At 35.4% G+C, this 15,996-nt stretch overlaps 1 protein-coding gene across 6 annotated transcripts in view; it reads right to left on the bottom strand.

Annotated features, from left to right (window-relative positions):
• Positions 1 to 1,747: 1,747 nt before the first annotated feature.
• The window catches only part of LOC139975250 (uncharacterized), a 231,028-nt gene continuing 216,779 nt past the window's right edge, over positions 1,748 to 15,996 (bottom strand). For 5 of the 6 annotated variants that reach the window (XM_071983002.1, XM_071983001.1, XM_071983000.1 and 2 more), the window contains one exon: positions 1,748 to 11,822. In XM_071983002.1, the coding sequence (XP_071839103.1) occupies positions 11,491 to 11,822 (332 nt within the window). In that variant the 3' untranslated portion in view covers positions 1,748 to 11,490. The remainder of the gene's footprint in view (positions 11,823 to 15,996) is intronic. The other variant, XM_071983006.1, reaches the window with a different exon arrangement.

The raw sequence follows: 15,996 nt of genomic DNA on the forward strand, positions 1-15,996 counted from the left end.
AACTCCTAAACTGTAAGTCCAATCACGTTCAAACTTGGTGGGTAGGTGCCTCACCTTGAAAACTTGTACCTGCGTGATTGGTGACATCATAGGTCAAATAACTTTTGGGCATTACCTGCTTGATAACATGTTGGAAAGATGCATTAAACCACAAGATTTTTAGAGAATAATGGGAATTGTTTTTAAAATAGTACTAACATGGTTTTTAAGGGTGAAGGTCAATATAGGTCAAAGGTAAATTTGACCTAACTCACGAAAAATTAAAGTATTTCTTAATAGGCAACTGAAGTACAAGAATCCTTTTTTTCCCTCTGAAAGTGAAAGCTCATTTGAAGCCAACAGAGGTTGAAGTATAAAAACCTTATATCAAAACAACATCAAATCTAACACTTGGATGAACATCCTACTTTGTATGTGGATCCACTGTATCAGAAATCCTATCAGTACTCCTACTTAGTCATCCTATAAGTACTCCTACAGCACACCTTGTGTGCACAGCTAACATTAGATGATTTTCTCAAGTATAGTCAATGCATGGCATCATAGTTAAACGTATTTGTAAATGACCTGAAAGGCTTTTGTAAGCAATTTGTAGGAATCAAAGTTAAAATTAACCAGAAAGCAAGGCAAAGTCTTAGTGATTCCTTGCCAAAAATTTTGTGAGCTATACTTTGGCACTTGTTGTGTATATAAGGTTTTAAGACTTTTGGTCACTATTGAATTGAAGTGACCTTTGACCTCCACAAAATGCAATGGGTTTCTTTTGGATACTTACAATGTATGAAGTTCATGTATCAATTATTTTGGAAGATGCTTTCAAGCGTCACAGTATCTGGTTCTTTAACATTTCAACTCACACAGGAGTGTTAAACTAGACAATAACATGTCTCAAGAGTGGATAACATTGATAGTGGTAGTAAAATACTTGTTGAAATTTGAATTATTTGACCACTATCAAAATTGGAATATTTTATTGAGCAATACTGATAACCTTTATGATTTTGAACTCTATGGACCTCAACCAGCCATTAACCTTCACAAAATGCAGCAGGGTCATCATGCTGAATACCAAGTATGAAGTTCATCCAAGCATTCCTTTTTGCATTATCATGTTTACAAGGTTTTCCGACTTGACATCTGACCTTGAATGACCTTCACTGACAACAAAAGGGTTCTTGTGCGAAATATGGTGCAGCCACATATCAAGTAAGAAACTCATTTAAGCTCTGGGTTTTGAGCTTTCATGTTTGTTTTCAGTTGATCCTTAATGACCCAACCTTCACAGAATACTAGATATGTACACAGAATATAATGCATCTGCATGAAGTTTGTACACCAATACATAGATTAATCTAAAACATTACTATTGAGATGATCCAACAGTACTGTGCTGTGTTGCAAAGAGCTAATATCTCATTATTGTTGTTGGTTAGCAATATTTTACTAACTATAGCAAACTTTTTTATCTACCTTATCATTGATTGATATAATAACCTCCTGGAAAAATGATTTCCAATGAGAAATGGTTCAGTAATCTTGTCAATTTTAGTTTGTATAAGCATGGGTGTATAGGATGACCAATGGGATCTCTTCAGTCCAAGGGGAAGCTGTATTTGTGTCTATTCCTGGCAGAACACTTTCAGTTGATTTTGCTTGGGAACTCATGCAATGTTGTAACCAATGTGGTTTAACACTCCCTATTTTCTATGCTTTTATTATACCGACAAACAGACCATAGACAAATTCATTCATTATTTGCATCTTTCTTTTTATTTTCTCCCTTTGCATTTCTCCACGGTTATTTTCAAGAAAGCTTACATCTTGCATAAACTATGCAAGCAGAGAGCAACTTTGTACAGAAAGCATATATTGATGGGAAAACTGAAAGAAATGGTATCAAATTCAAGGTATAATGAAACTTCATAAAGCAGATATACATTAGGCAGTGATATTGCAAAACATAATGGATGGTAAGCATTGTTAAGTTGTGGCCTATCTCCCATCATTAAATCATCCCACCCAGTCAACATCTTCCTGTATCTAAGCAACCCACCCACTTTCATAGTCAACTTGTTGATGCCTTATCCCTTTCAACTCTTTCTTTCTACTTCATTCCAACCACAAATCACAAACCAATTAAATTGTCTATCCCTGATCCTATTTCAACCCATCCAAGGTCTGCCCTATACTGCTCAGCTGACCCCAGATAATAGACTTAAGTGAAGTAATGGTTCATTCAACCTTGCCTACCCCATACCACATTTTTAGTGTGTGTACATCAATATGGATGTAGATGACCACAATGTGAACCATGTTTTACTGCTTTTTGTATGAATCAAGGGAAGTGGCAAATGAGGACAATCCTAGACTAAAGTTGGTCACTTATTCTCACTATAACCACAGTATTTTTACTTTCACCATTAATTGTTGAAATACACATGAATCAGACATATCACAAAGAAAGGCTAAACTTTCAAGTTAGAAGTAATCTCTAGAGAGATTTAGAGAAAGTTTTATAAGAATAAGAATAAAAAATAAACATATATTTACCATATTTATCAGTCACATCTGTCTATCTAGGGTCTGCCTTCCTCTCCAATAATCCCTCCTCAAAACATCCCATCCTTATACTCCTGATGGCTCCAATTTAAAATATTCCAGGATATTTATTAAGTTATCAAATTAATTTGCAATATTTTATGATACAACTAGGGAGTATTCATTAATACTGAAAACCACATTATTCAACATAGCATTAACTGCCAAAATCAACTTTGAGGTTTGTGCTAGCTTGTACATCATCATGAAAACAATTTTTCTGTCCTCTGATCAAATGCCTCTTGTTTCTCAATTTTTTGAGCAAATCTCTTCAACCACTTTTACTTTTTCACCTACCTCATTAAATATTATTTTGTTACTATTCTAGGTTATTTTCAACAAGCCATGCTTTTGCTCAAAACAAGTATTTGATGAAAACACCACAGCTGAAGTGGTGACATAAATGAAATCCAAAGCAAGAATACAATACCCTATTCCCAGTCACATCTGCCAAGCTTCACCAGAGCTTGAACCAACCATAAACGAAAATGTTTATTGGTTCTGATCCCCAAGAGATGCATAGTGTGGTAAGCCATAAATGTTAATATTCATGAACTTGTGCACACAAACATGAAGAGGGATTATGTATTGACTAATGTGGCAAAATACAAAGGAATGTACCAGGAATCAGATACCATGTTGACAAGGTCTATTTAGTGATATAGTATAATAACAAATACATGCATGAATATTAATGAGGTCAAATTTTATGATCTTGTCAGCATGTATTACATAGTAGTATCCAAGTATATGTATAAAGCAAATTAGACATACATTCAGAGATATCTGAGAAATTAAGAACTTTATATTCACTGATTAATATTGATGATATGCATACAAAAAACAACACAGTTGATTGTATGAATGCAGTGTGACAAAACTAATATGCCAAGGATGAACACCATGGAACATGTGGTTCTTGTCTTATGCTTACAAGCCATTTGTTACAATTTAATGAATATTTATGATATAAAGTTGGAGATGTTATGAACATGTACTAACATCGCCATACCAGTATAAACCAAATTTCACGTTAAGCCCGCCCATTGAATAATAACCATGGTATTGGAACCAAAACAATCTACCCATCATGGGGCATCTACTTACCATGTAAGTCATTAAGTCAACTTGTGTTGTTGAGATATCGTGTTTACAAGCTGGTTTTGACGATTTCCCATTAATCCCTCCCACTCATGAATACTAATGAGGGGAAGAATTGTTGTTGAAAAGAACATATACTTACTATATAGTTACATCACCATACCAAGTATGCACAAAATCGAACATACGGTTGAAGAGATATTGAAATTAAGCCCCGCCCACTCATTAATAGTCATGAGATGGGAACCAAAAAGAATAGGGCATAGTAACACATCATGTAACACATCACCTACCACATAAGACATTGATTCAACTTGTGGATGTGGAGATATCATGTTTACAAGCTAACAGTCACATACACACATGCCAGCATGCAAAGGTTACTGAGCCTTAAATATTGTAACCAAAATGGAGTATTTCTCAGTTGTTATAATAAACAAGTATTGAATGAAAGTGTCTTGGTCTCACTACATTCAACATTTCTTCAGGAAAATTAAAAAGATACCAAAAAGATAGTGTAAATAATATGCATTGAATTTGAAAATATGGCACGTAAAAGTAACAAAAAGAAGAAAAGCTGTAAAGGGTGTTGGTGAATACAATAGCAAGTTGCTTAAAAAGTGTGGAAGAACTGAAATATATAGGAAATTAAATAAGCATACAGATGGTTCATATCAATATAATAAGCATACAGATGGTTCATATCAATATAATAAGCATACAGATGGTTCATATCAATATAATAAGCATACAGATGGTTCATATCAATATAATCTTACATTAAAATATGTTGACCATTTCATACATACTGTCATTCTTATCTTTACAACTGTCACCGTATTATAGAACCAGTGGTGGTACTACAATGATTTACCTGCCTCCCCACATCTTCATCAATTTTGAGAAACTAACCACAGCAAAAGTGTCTTTGCTTAAACCTACACACATAAATGCCAATTGCTTGAATAAAATATATGTTTAAGAGAACTTATTTTTCTGGTATTAAGCAACATGAACATGGTAATCTTATGTAACAAAAACAAGGCTTTCTTGTACCAATTTTGTAAGATACAATTAGTTTTTGTTTGTCTTAGCAATTAATTACAAATGAGCATTTCAACTCTGTAGCTGAACCTTTTAAGCTGTAGATAATGGTCCTTGTATTGGTATTAGTAATATATGTGCTTCTAGTGGAACATTTGTAGATAGTATAGAATTGTTTACAAATTACGATCTCAAGGTGTTCACAATTTAATCAAGTTTGTCGATGCTATTGGTCCCAAATGCTAAATTCAACCATCCTTTTACAGTAATTTTATTCTTCACTGGAGAAGTAGGAGAGGGGGTACAAAGGCCTCAAACATGTCTGAAAATGCCAAAAGACATGTTGGGTTTTAGAGGTTCATTGGAATTCAAAATCTTTATTTATTGCAGGGGATGTAAAAGGGGAGAAATAGGGGATGGGAGGGCGGGTTATGAGGGTAAAAGCTATCACTAATTAATATTCATCATGCATATCTGTGATGCGACAAATAAAATAAATGTGATAGCACAATTTATCCACATCTGATCAACTCACAATAGAAAGTCTACACAGTTCAGTTTATGAATTTTCAAGTGAAACTAACCTGCAACAAAACGCTCTGATGCAGTACATGGTGGATGAAAGTTAGATCCTAGTTCCTAACCAGTTACCATCTCTATCTGAAGAGCTCACTCCAGAAAGTATACTAATGAACAACTCCAAACAAGGTTCAAATTCATAAGCAAAATGAGAAAGAAACGTTACCATCTGATCCAAAAACTGTGAATTGATAACAAACATGTTTCTACAAAATCTGAGCCTATTAAACTGCTCTCCCATCTTCTTTCATCTGATCTGATTTGACTCACAGCTGAAATTTCAAATATAATGACACTTTACCTCTTCATTCAAATATAATCTTTATGTTAATTGTTCAACCTAAATGGAAGATCTATCAAAGATACAAATCAAATTTAACAAAATACTTTGTCTTTATTTCTCCACCTCTCTAATTACTCACAGATGATATTACAATAAAAAATTATCCATCACAAATTACATCAAAATAGTTAGCTGCAAACGCGGTTGATCAACGTAATTACCCATATTAAATGTTCCCTCAAGCAGCTGTCAATATAAAAATAAAGTGCACAACTACAAATAAAATCATTTCTTATATCTCTTCCAGAAATGTGCAATTTCTCAGACATACATATAATGTAAAAACATTTTTAAATATCTACATTAAACCTGGGATCAAATGTTCCCTTAGATAATTGCTTTGATACATTACTTTACATACATTACATGAGATACAATTCAAAATCAAAATTCCACAACTTTTCTACATTTTATTGTTTGTCCTTTCTTCACTTCATGTTTGATCAACATGGTAATTGAACATGGTGATTAAACAAAAATTTTTAAATATTTCTAGCATACTTGTGATTGAAAAATATCTTTAATCCACGTATGTTATGTTAAACAGAAAGTCACTCTCTCTAATAAACTTACTCCAGGATTTTATTTTAGTAACTAGATATCTATTTTTTCCTGTGATGGAACTGACAGACACAGTGTTTTATCTGGTGATAAGATATTGTTTGACAGTGCAAAACAAAGAAGTCAATTTGATTCAATAGTGAAGAATTAATGTGTGCCTGTCATGTTGGTCAATAGAACCCCACCTGGGCATAGATCCTAACTCCTCCAGATGGGAGAACAGGTGATTGCTATTGATCACTTTCAAAGAGACCAAAATGTCATGCAAACTGGGAAGAACTTAAATCCACCTCACCCCACTAAATCATGAAGGAATTACTCTTGTGAGATGTAAAGTTATTAATTTTGACTTATATTGCATAAATTCAAATACTAAATTTATGACACCAGAGTGTTTGCTCACTTGTGTGGTGAATAATATAGCTATGCTGTATATTTTGTTGATTGTTGTAATCAGTGGCGTAGCCAGGATTTTTTCAGTGGGGGGGGCGCTGGGGGGGATTGACCATTTCCTGGGATGGCTTCTTGTTACTATCTAAGCAGAACGCCACCATGAGTTGGCGCGCAGCGCACCAAAATTTTTAGCTAAAAAGGCCTCCTAGATCGTCGGAAATGGCACTTCCCAAGCCTTGTAAGCAGGGGTGTCAATCCGATTTGAAACATGGGGGGGGGGGACGTAATCGATTCGAGTATTCCGGCCACAAGTACTATCTAAGCGGAGCGCCACCATCGGTTGGCGTGCAGCGTACTAAGAAAATTTCAGATTTTAATATCTGCCAGATCGCTGGAGATGGCACTTGCCAGGCTGGATAGCAGCCATCTAGTTGCGTGATTTCGGGAGAAAATTACAAATTCGTCACTCAGGAAATCTGCAATAAAGTTCATGCGGCCTTAAGTTTTGGTGGATTATTTCTGTTATTAGTGATTCCAATTGATATCAACATTAGAACCCAGTGCAAGTTGACAAATGATGCAGCAAACTGGAAACCCCAGCCCCATTTTGCCCTATGTTTCAGGATAGAAATACCCCTCATTTGTTCAAACCCATAGCAACTAACAATCTGTGAATACATTTACTTCAAAATGGGCACATGATATTGCACCAAGTCGGTCAAGGAATGACCCCAGGGCCTCAGATGTAGGCCTATAGGAACGATGCCCCAAAATGTCCCCGGACATACTATAGGCGAAGGAAGCTATCCGCTGCAACTGCATGTGAGTTTCTGGACTTGAAGTCCTCGGAGTCATACCACAAAATTGTGAGTTTGACACCGGCATTGACATTTTTCGACAAATCTGCAAATTGCGCGTGGAAAATAAGGCAAGATTGACTGGGCTTTCAGCCAAGTAACATACTGAATGACCGAACTATATGTCAAACTGACATTATCAAAGATTGCATTTTAAACATTATTAGGGTGATAGACTGATTCTCAGCGATAGTATTGTCTCCTTTCTTGAAAATTTGGTTTTTAGCGGTTTTAAGAGCATCAGGGTACGTCCCAGAAGTGAAAATGTCACGTCCGGTTTTTCAGCAACTATAGCCTACTGCCGGTCCGTGGTCGAAGGGTCGTTCATGAGTGGTCATTATGGAGATTCGAAACCATTGAGACCAATGATATATTTTTCGCACATGTAATTTTTTTTTTCGACACCCAAAATCCCATTGGGGGGCGACTGGTGGCGCGACAAGCTTTCATGGGGGACTGTCGCCCCCCACACCCCCCCTTGGCTAAGCCACTGGCTGTAATGGTAGTGTCCAAGTTTATTCAGGTGACCCCACCCCCATTGCTGTGATGGTACAAGATTAGTTGTTTTTGGCTGTATAGATGTAGTAGCTGTGGTCAGTCATGATTATTACAATGTCATCTTTCATGATTTGACTGTTTGTGTCATTTTTGCATATTGAGAGAGAGAAAGCAGTAGAAGAGTTTATTTTACAATAATGTTTCAGTTGATTTCCAATCCGTAAAATACTCTTGTAGCATTGACTCGCCTCAAAGAATTGTCATCCACTTGACCCCATCACTTCACAAAGATACTTTGCTAAACCATTGCCGTTGATTTTCTTTAGGCCAACACCTATAGTATGACTTAACATATTGTGTTATATTTGAATCCTAACTTGACTTGAAATAAATTAGATGACCCTTGACTTGAGACAATTGACTTGTGACTTGACAAACTATGACTTGGTGACAACACTAGAAATGTGTGGACAGACAATTCATAAACAGCATTGATGGAATGACCACACAGGTACTAAAGAGTTGATATCTCTGGGTTTAAGCAGCAAACTAACTGAATTCATACCAATGTTGCTAATGTTGCCATCTCAATAGACCTCTGCTATTATCAGTTCCCAAAACAACTCCATTCCCTGGATTTTCCCTAAATCAAGTACAGTAAACACTTAGCACATAAGAGTGCTTGATAGAATTTGCAGACCATTGTTGTTTAAGTTGATGGTTTGGGAATATCGATTTATGCAACTGTTTCACTCCTATGTCCCCCAACGTTACTCTAGGAGGTCTCTGGTCAAGCTTATACTTGATTTGACCCGATGAATTTCATGCTAACATGTAACAGTAACTATACAAAGCTTTACATATTATGACTGCCACTTAAAGAGCATATTATCAATGAAGATTGGAAGACAAGCAATATTCTTGAGTATCCATCTTTGAGTTTCAGTTTTTTTGTATTCAATGAATATTTCAAATGATTAGCGATATCAAATATGTGTGACTGTACATGGCGGGTATGTGTATCTTTAGGTATGGTCAGTAACAATACTTTGCAGATATCAAAAGAAACTAAGAGAGAACTGTTTTAAACATAGTTTTCCAAATTATAGCTTTAAATATGTTCCCAAAGCAGCTGTTTGTGTTTGGTCCCTAACTTCCCCAATCCTGCCAAGTACTACTCAGGAACCTACTACATTTTAGATGTTAACTAAGATGTTATTGCCATACCTTGTTGCTAATTAGTAGTATTGATGGTATGAAGTGGTATTGATGATATATAAATAGTAAATAAGGAATATTTCATTTCTTCCTTATTAACTGAAATGAAACTTGGCTAGTTTAGCAGGTGAACTGCAGTCTAATGAAAGTTAAGTATTTGTGTAACATCAAACGTTACCACACTCAAAGCAGCAACTGCATTGAAGCAAATGATATATATCCCACCTCCTGAAAACTTGGTAGAGTTTGATCATCCTCTGACCACTAACAGGTGAGGACAGTGTAAAATTATCTTTAGTACATCTATCATGATTCATCTCTTTATTTCCTGATTCCAACTTCTTTGTTTAAACTTTAAGGAAACGTTTGATATAAATATCCACAAAAATCAAAGCACCCAAACTTCAAAAAAAATTTTACTGGCAAAACAATTTTATGCATGTGATGGTTGTATCTTACTAAAAATAGACTGCTGTGTACTGTTTCAAATGACATGATACTTTCATGCTTGATTGATTATTTCAGAATACCAAACAAACCATTTATCATAGACAAACCATGTATCATAGACAAACCATGTATCATAGACAAACCATGTATCATAGACAAACCATGTATCATAGACAAACCATGTATCATAAACAAACCATGTATCATAGACAAACCATGTATCATAGACAAAGTAGATCCAATAAGCATTATTATTTATATTAATTTATACAACACAAGACCATGGACTGGTTATAGTGTCTTTATCATTAAAAGCACCATCAATTCTCCCAGCTAAATTCTGTTTGGAGTGGAAACCATCAAGAGCACTACAATAATAACTAATTTTAGTTTTCTGCACTTACCTACTAACCTCTTCAGGCGCGTAGCCAAGGGGGGGGGGCAAAGGGGGCAGCCGCCCCCCCTTGAGCATATTTAAAAAAAATTTTTTTAATGATTTTTATGATATTGCTAGTAATTTCAAAAGAAAAAATGCTAAGATGCAACTTACAAGGCCTGGGAAGTGCCATTTCCAGCGATCAGGGAGGCATTTTCGGCCAAAATTTTCTTGTACGCTTCGGGCCAACCGTGGTGGCGCTACGCTTAGATAGTTTGCAATGCCGAATCTATGGCTCTGATAGTTTGCCTACATTTTCGCCCCTCCCTTGGCAAATTCCTGGCTATGCGCCTGAACCTCTTTGTACAAGTTACTTATGCATGCCAGCAGAGTTTACACACAGACGATTTTGTCTTGCGATGAGAAAATGTTTGCAGCTGGTTATGAATCCTGTTAGCCAAAAGCCATTTTGAAAATTTAGCTTTAAATCTGCTAGTTTCTTTTGCAACAAATGATGTATTCTGACCACATGATTAAACTTGTTACATATGTCTTTGCCAGTTTGCTTTAGTAATTACAGATCCTTAAAGGTCTACACACACCTATGAATAACATTGTCCCACTCACTCTATTAGGCATTAGAAATCATGAAAATAGCTCTCATCAAAATCAAACATAGATTGTTTACAAGTTTTTTCTTAATTCTAGTTTTCTTATGAATAAACATTAGCTAATTTTGCACATTGATGATATATAGGGAGTGACTGCCTAATTTTTTTGTTATGTTATTCCTTTGTTTTTAAAACCTTTGTTTCAAGGACAATGAACACAGGTTCGTGGCCTTAGGTGATTTTTTGAAGTAGTTTGTCTTCAACAAGAGGAGCATCACATACTTCAAATGATATATGTGGGCTTGTAACTAGGGGTTAACTTAAAGTGCTAAGATAAAACTTTTGATGAGTGCAGCATTCTGTGTCATAGTTTGCACATATTTAATAAGTTTCCCAAAGTTGATCACACTTCAAATGTTTATATCTTGGAAACAAGAGCAGCTTTTGAATGAGATTATCATACACAACAAATGTACCCAATATGTGTCAAATAGCTAGGTGTCCATAGAACTTTAAAACCTACAGCTTTTTACTTTGAAAACAAGCATCAACACATAGCTTAGTACTAGAAAGACACAATATCTATACTTATCCAAGTTTTATAAGGTTGTTCCATTGTGTAAGTTTGGGCAGGACAATATAAATTAGAGCATTGCAGTTCTGTAGTTACTCGCATAAATCTGGGGGTATGGTTTGGGGGGATTAGGACATGGTTATTTGATTGGGGGTATGGTATGGTTTGGGGGGATTAGGACATGGTCATTTGATTTAGTACTAACATGCAACCAGCTGCGTTTGACATTTGCAACCAAAAGAATGTTTACTTTGCACAGTAAGCAGTAAGATATAGGAATAAGCACATTAATTATACCAGTATCTAACTATGGCTTGTCGAACCCATGTTAGTTCTGGGCTAGATGCATGGCTTTCACTTACACTAGACTCTGATCTGCAGCTCTGTGGACTGGTTGGACTAAGTGGATTTCTTTGTATGGAATCTGGCTCTGGACTGGATGCTGAACGATTTGAAACGACAGAAGAGCTGCGACTAACCCCGCAAATACATTTGCGACCAGAAGCTGGAAGGGAGCGTCCTAATAATTTTAATAACGTTTGCTCAGCTTGCTTTCTTCTTGGATTATTTGTCATCGGTTCGTGACCAAGTAAGGTGTTGTTGTTGTTCTGATGCATGTCTGTTCTCCATAGAGGGCAGCAGATAAAAGAAACAGAGAAAACAAATTGTTAATTATCAAAACTTCAACATCAGTGTAAGATCTGATATTTTGCCAAATCCAGTACAGGGAAAGGAGGGATGATCAATCTGGAAACAAAATAAATAATTTCAACATAGATATAAAATTTACAGAAGGAAGGAATATTTTTCCAACTTATGTGGTTATGGACGTGTCCATAGTCTAATTTGAGATGATTTTTGCTAAGTTCCTGAGCTATAGAGCATTGTAACAAACAGTTCTTTATGTTCTGTAAGTATTAACACACTGTGAAGATAAAAGAATTAAATGTGAATATATATATTTAAAAAAAATCTAAATTTGAGAACCAATCATCATATGAAATCAGGTTGATAAGAAATGCAATTTCCCTGAATTGGAGGACGATATGGATTCTGAGGTTATTTCTTACAGACTAACTGCTAAAATAGTGATCTAATTTGAGGCTTTCTACACCTGGCCTCTCACATATAATATGACATATGTTCATCAATCATGACCCAATTTCTTCACACAGTGCTTGGGGCTAAATATATGTGTGTATGGGAGTGTAACATGCATCTATTTGCTCCACCTTATTCCAGAATCGAGATTTTGTCTCACTAAGCCTAAACTTGAATGAGATTAAATTCACAGACTACAAAAGTACCAATACAAAGCTATTATGCAAACAGCAGTGTAGTATATTCCACCACAAAATATTCATAGATGGAAACATCTTACATGAAAGCCACAGTGAATATTACATACAACGTCAGAACACTTACAGAAAAGACTTTCATTAGTTCATTTAATTTGACTGATTTGATAATAAAATAAATTTCATTTCATTTTGCAATAAACTATCTGCAGCAATTCACATTATTATTTTAATCATTCATGGAAGATACTGTGCAGTATCTTCCATTGAAGAGAAGACATTTCCAGATTCTTTGTGCTGAATTAATTGTACTGTTAATGTACTAAACCTTTGTCTAAATAAGTTTCATTAATTTTTAAGAAAGATTTGGCATAAAATCTTTCCCATGTTTTGAAAGTGCTGAAATACATAGCCAAGTTCAACCTTAAAGGCATTGAAGACTTGCGCACAAAGAAACGTCTGATGCCGGTAATCTGACCTAGTTTCGAATGAGGTGTAACAGAAGTGTTACACCACCATGGATCCCAGAAAATACACACACAGCTTGCTACCGTCGATAATTAGACACTAGTGTACAGTCCATACATATACAAGTACGGTCAATACCCACAACACAGTGTAAAAAGCAGCGATGGACATCTCAGGTCTAGATAAAAGATAACAATGTATCATGTTTCATTACTATCTGCATTTTGTAGCCACACGAACAAAACGTCACTTGCAAGCAACGGAAAGTTAACTTTCTCAGATGGCGGCACGCGGTTTGGGGCGAGTCTTCAATGCCTTTAACTCTCAAAACTTTGTTGCAACAGTAAGGATACTTATGCAAATACTGTGACTGGAATTGCTTGTATATTGCAAGTCCACCTATCCAACTTGTGTCTCCCTTCTTCAACTATTTCAACTCAGATAAAGGAAACATACATTTTAAGTTAAGATGCTGTCACATAATTTCTCTAATTGTCAAGGATCATGAATATTCATTACAGTCATCTTACAATCTAAGGAAGGAAGAGACAGCAGCCACCATTGTGTCTACGACCCAGATTGATTAAGAGATCACCTGGTAAGTCTCTCCTAACTGAATGAATAAATCAATGACCGAGTTATATTCACGACCATCTTCACCTCAACAGTTCGCCATTAGGAAAACTCTAATTACCTAAACATTTACTTTAAGTGCAGGGGAGAATCTTAACTCAGAATGAAAGTGAGAGGTCCATCAAATTATCACAAATAGCAATGGTTGTATACAGAGAATAGCAAACCTCTAAAAGCATTGCAAAGTGATGATCAAGGATATGTTCCAGTACTTAAACTATACAGTTACATCAAAGCTATGGGTCTGAGGCATTAAAATTGGAAATCAGGCAAAGCAAAGTACATAAAAACTTCCTCAGATGAAGTTGATGGAGTTTTGTAACATTTTAGTAATTGGAGCATTGGAAGGAGGTAAGGAGGCAAATAACTAACTTGGGAATGTAGCAAATCTTCCTAATTAATAGCAAGATAAGGACTACATATGGAGTTGAAAGTTAAGTGATGGGGGGGGGGTGGGACAGGAGGAGGGGGCAAGAATTACCACACCATTCCTGTTACTCACATCTTAGAGTAATGTGTTTTCTTGGGGCAAAATATACCTGAAACAATTAATCTAAAAGAAAAGGTGGTAATTTGATTGGATATTCAATCTGTTGTCTTAAATCTAACCAGAAACACTGAAATGTGACTACATAATGTTAAGGGACACAGAAAATACACAAAGAATATTTCTGCATTTGTTATCCCAATAATCAGTAAAAGCATTAGACATCAAACATATTCCATTAAATAAATGGAAATTTGTTTGATCAATGCACATATAACATCAACACTGCAAAAACTAAAAGTCAAAAAGGAAAATTTGTCCTGCAGCTTGAAAGGTGGGTAAAAACAGAAAAAGAAAATACGTTTATGTAAGCACAAACTTAAGAGTGAATTGCTCAAACAAGAACGAGGGTGCATCCATATCAATTATGACACACCAAGAAAATAAAATAACTCAATACAGGTTGGAGCAAAAGACAGTAACAGTTTCATTTGACAAGAGGATGACTAATGGAAATTGACTGTGAATGAATCGTATATCAGGAAACTATGGTGAACAAGTATTTTTAGCTGTTTTTGCCAGCTACATTTAGGCATTAAAGTGGAATGGGAAGATTTACTTCTTTCTCTAAAATTAGAAACAACATTTCCATTCAATCTAGCAAAGGAAGTGACATATCAGATTCTGACTTGTCAAACTAATGACTACAAATTTAACACCATTTTATGCCAATGAAAGTTAGAAACAAATAAGTTTGTTCCAAATTTGACTACAAAATGAACAATTACAACCTCTCTGAAGAGAACTAGATGTCAGAGCTGATTTTGATTCTCTCACATGGTTGGTTGCACAGGCCTGATATCTAACTATAACCATGGAAAATGATCAGAATGATAAATGTTTGTACCTATGCTCCTCATGCTAGACAGAAACCTGATGTAGCACTTTTAGAAGAAAAGGGGGAAAAGGGAAAGTATGATGTTGTGATGATGCCTGAGACTGATAAGGATGAAACTACCCATGCATAATGCAATGTGATGTGGATAATACAAACTAGATAAACACTAACTATCAATCCGGACTATATCCACAAATTTGAAGAAAACTACTGCTTTATGAGATGTTCTCACAACTATAGATAATTGAATTTTGTATTTAAACTGATCACAAGTGTTTAGTATACTTGATGTTAGTGGAAGCCTAAGTTGAATTGGCAGAAATCAATTTAATGGTATCTAGGACACACCTTCCTTATTTATGACGTGAGTAAAGACCATTAACCAGAAAAGTATGCATAAGCCTGAAAAGTACCATTCATCACAACAATATAAATTGTAAAACTGAAAACAAAAAAATAGAACTGTTTTTTTCTTTCCCAAATGCAACCCCTCAATGAAACCCCTCATAATCAATAAACTAAGTATACACCTTAGCAATGTACAGACATACTAGAGTGCATGTAAAGAAGATAAAGGGATTTGATATAAGCTGAATCGAATTAAGCATAGACAAACATCAATACTAATTTCACAGAGGACTGTAAAAAGAAAATGGTGACAAATAATGATGGTAATATTTATATCAGCAAATATATCTTACTTTCCTTCTAATTTATGCTCCCTAAAGCAAAGTTATGAGAACCGGTCCTCTCACAACATTCCAGAACATAAGAGAAACTGTTACAAGCACCCATCAAGAAGTGCAATTTTATCACTAGTCAGATCACCAACATTTCCAATATTCAGGAGTTTTAGTTATGGTAAGATGCAAGAGTTTGATATTTAGACATTAACTTTGAGTAATAACTCAGACCCTAATGATCCTTCAGGAGACCAGCCAGTGCCAAATACTTCCAATTTGTATTTACAAAGAGACATGTTGATTTGCTATTAACTCAGCAGAGGCTA

Source organism: Apostichopus japonicus, chromosome 10, assembly GCF_037975245.1.
Source record: "Apostichopus japonicus isolate 1M-3 chromosome 10, ASM3797524v1, whole genome shotgun sequence".
Taxonomy (NCBI): domain Eukaryota; kingdom Metazoa; phylum Echinodermata; class Holothuroidea; order Aspidochirotida; family Stichopodidae; genus Apostichopus; species Apostichopus japonicus.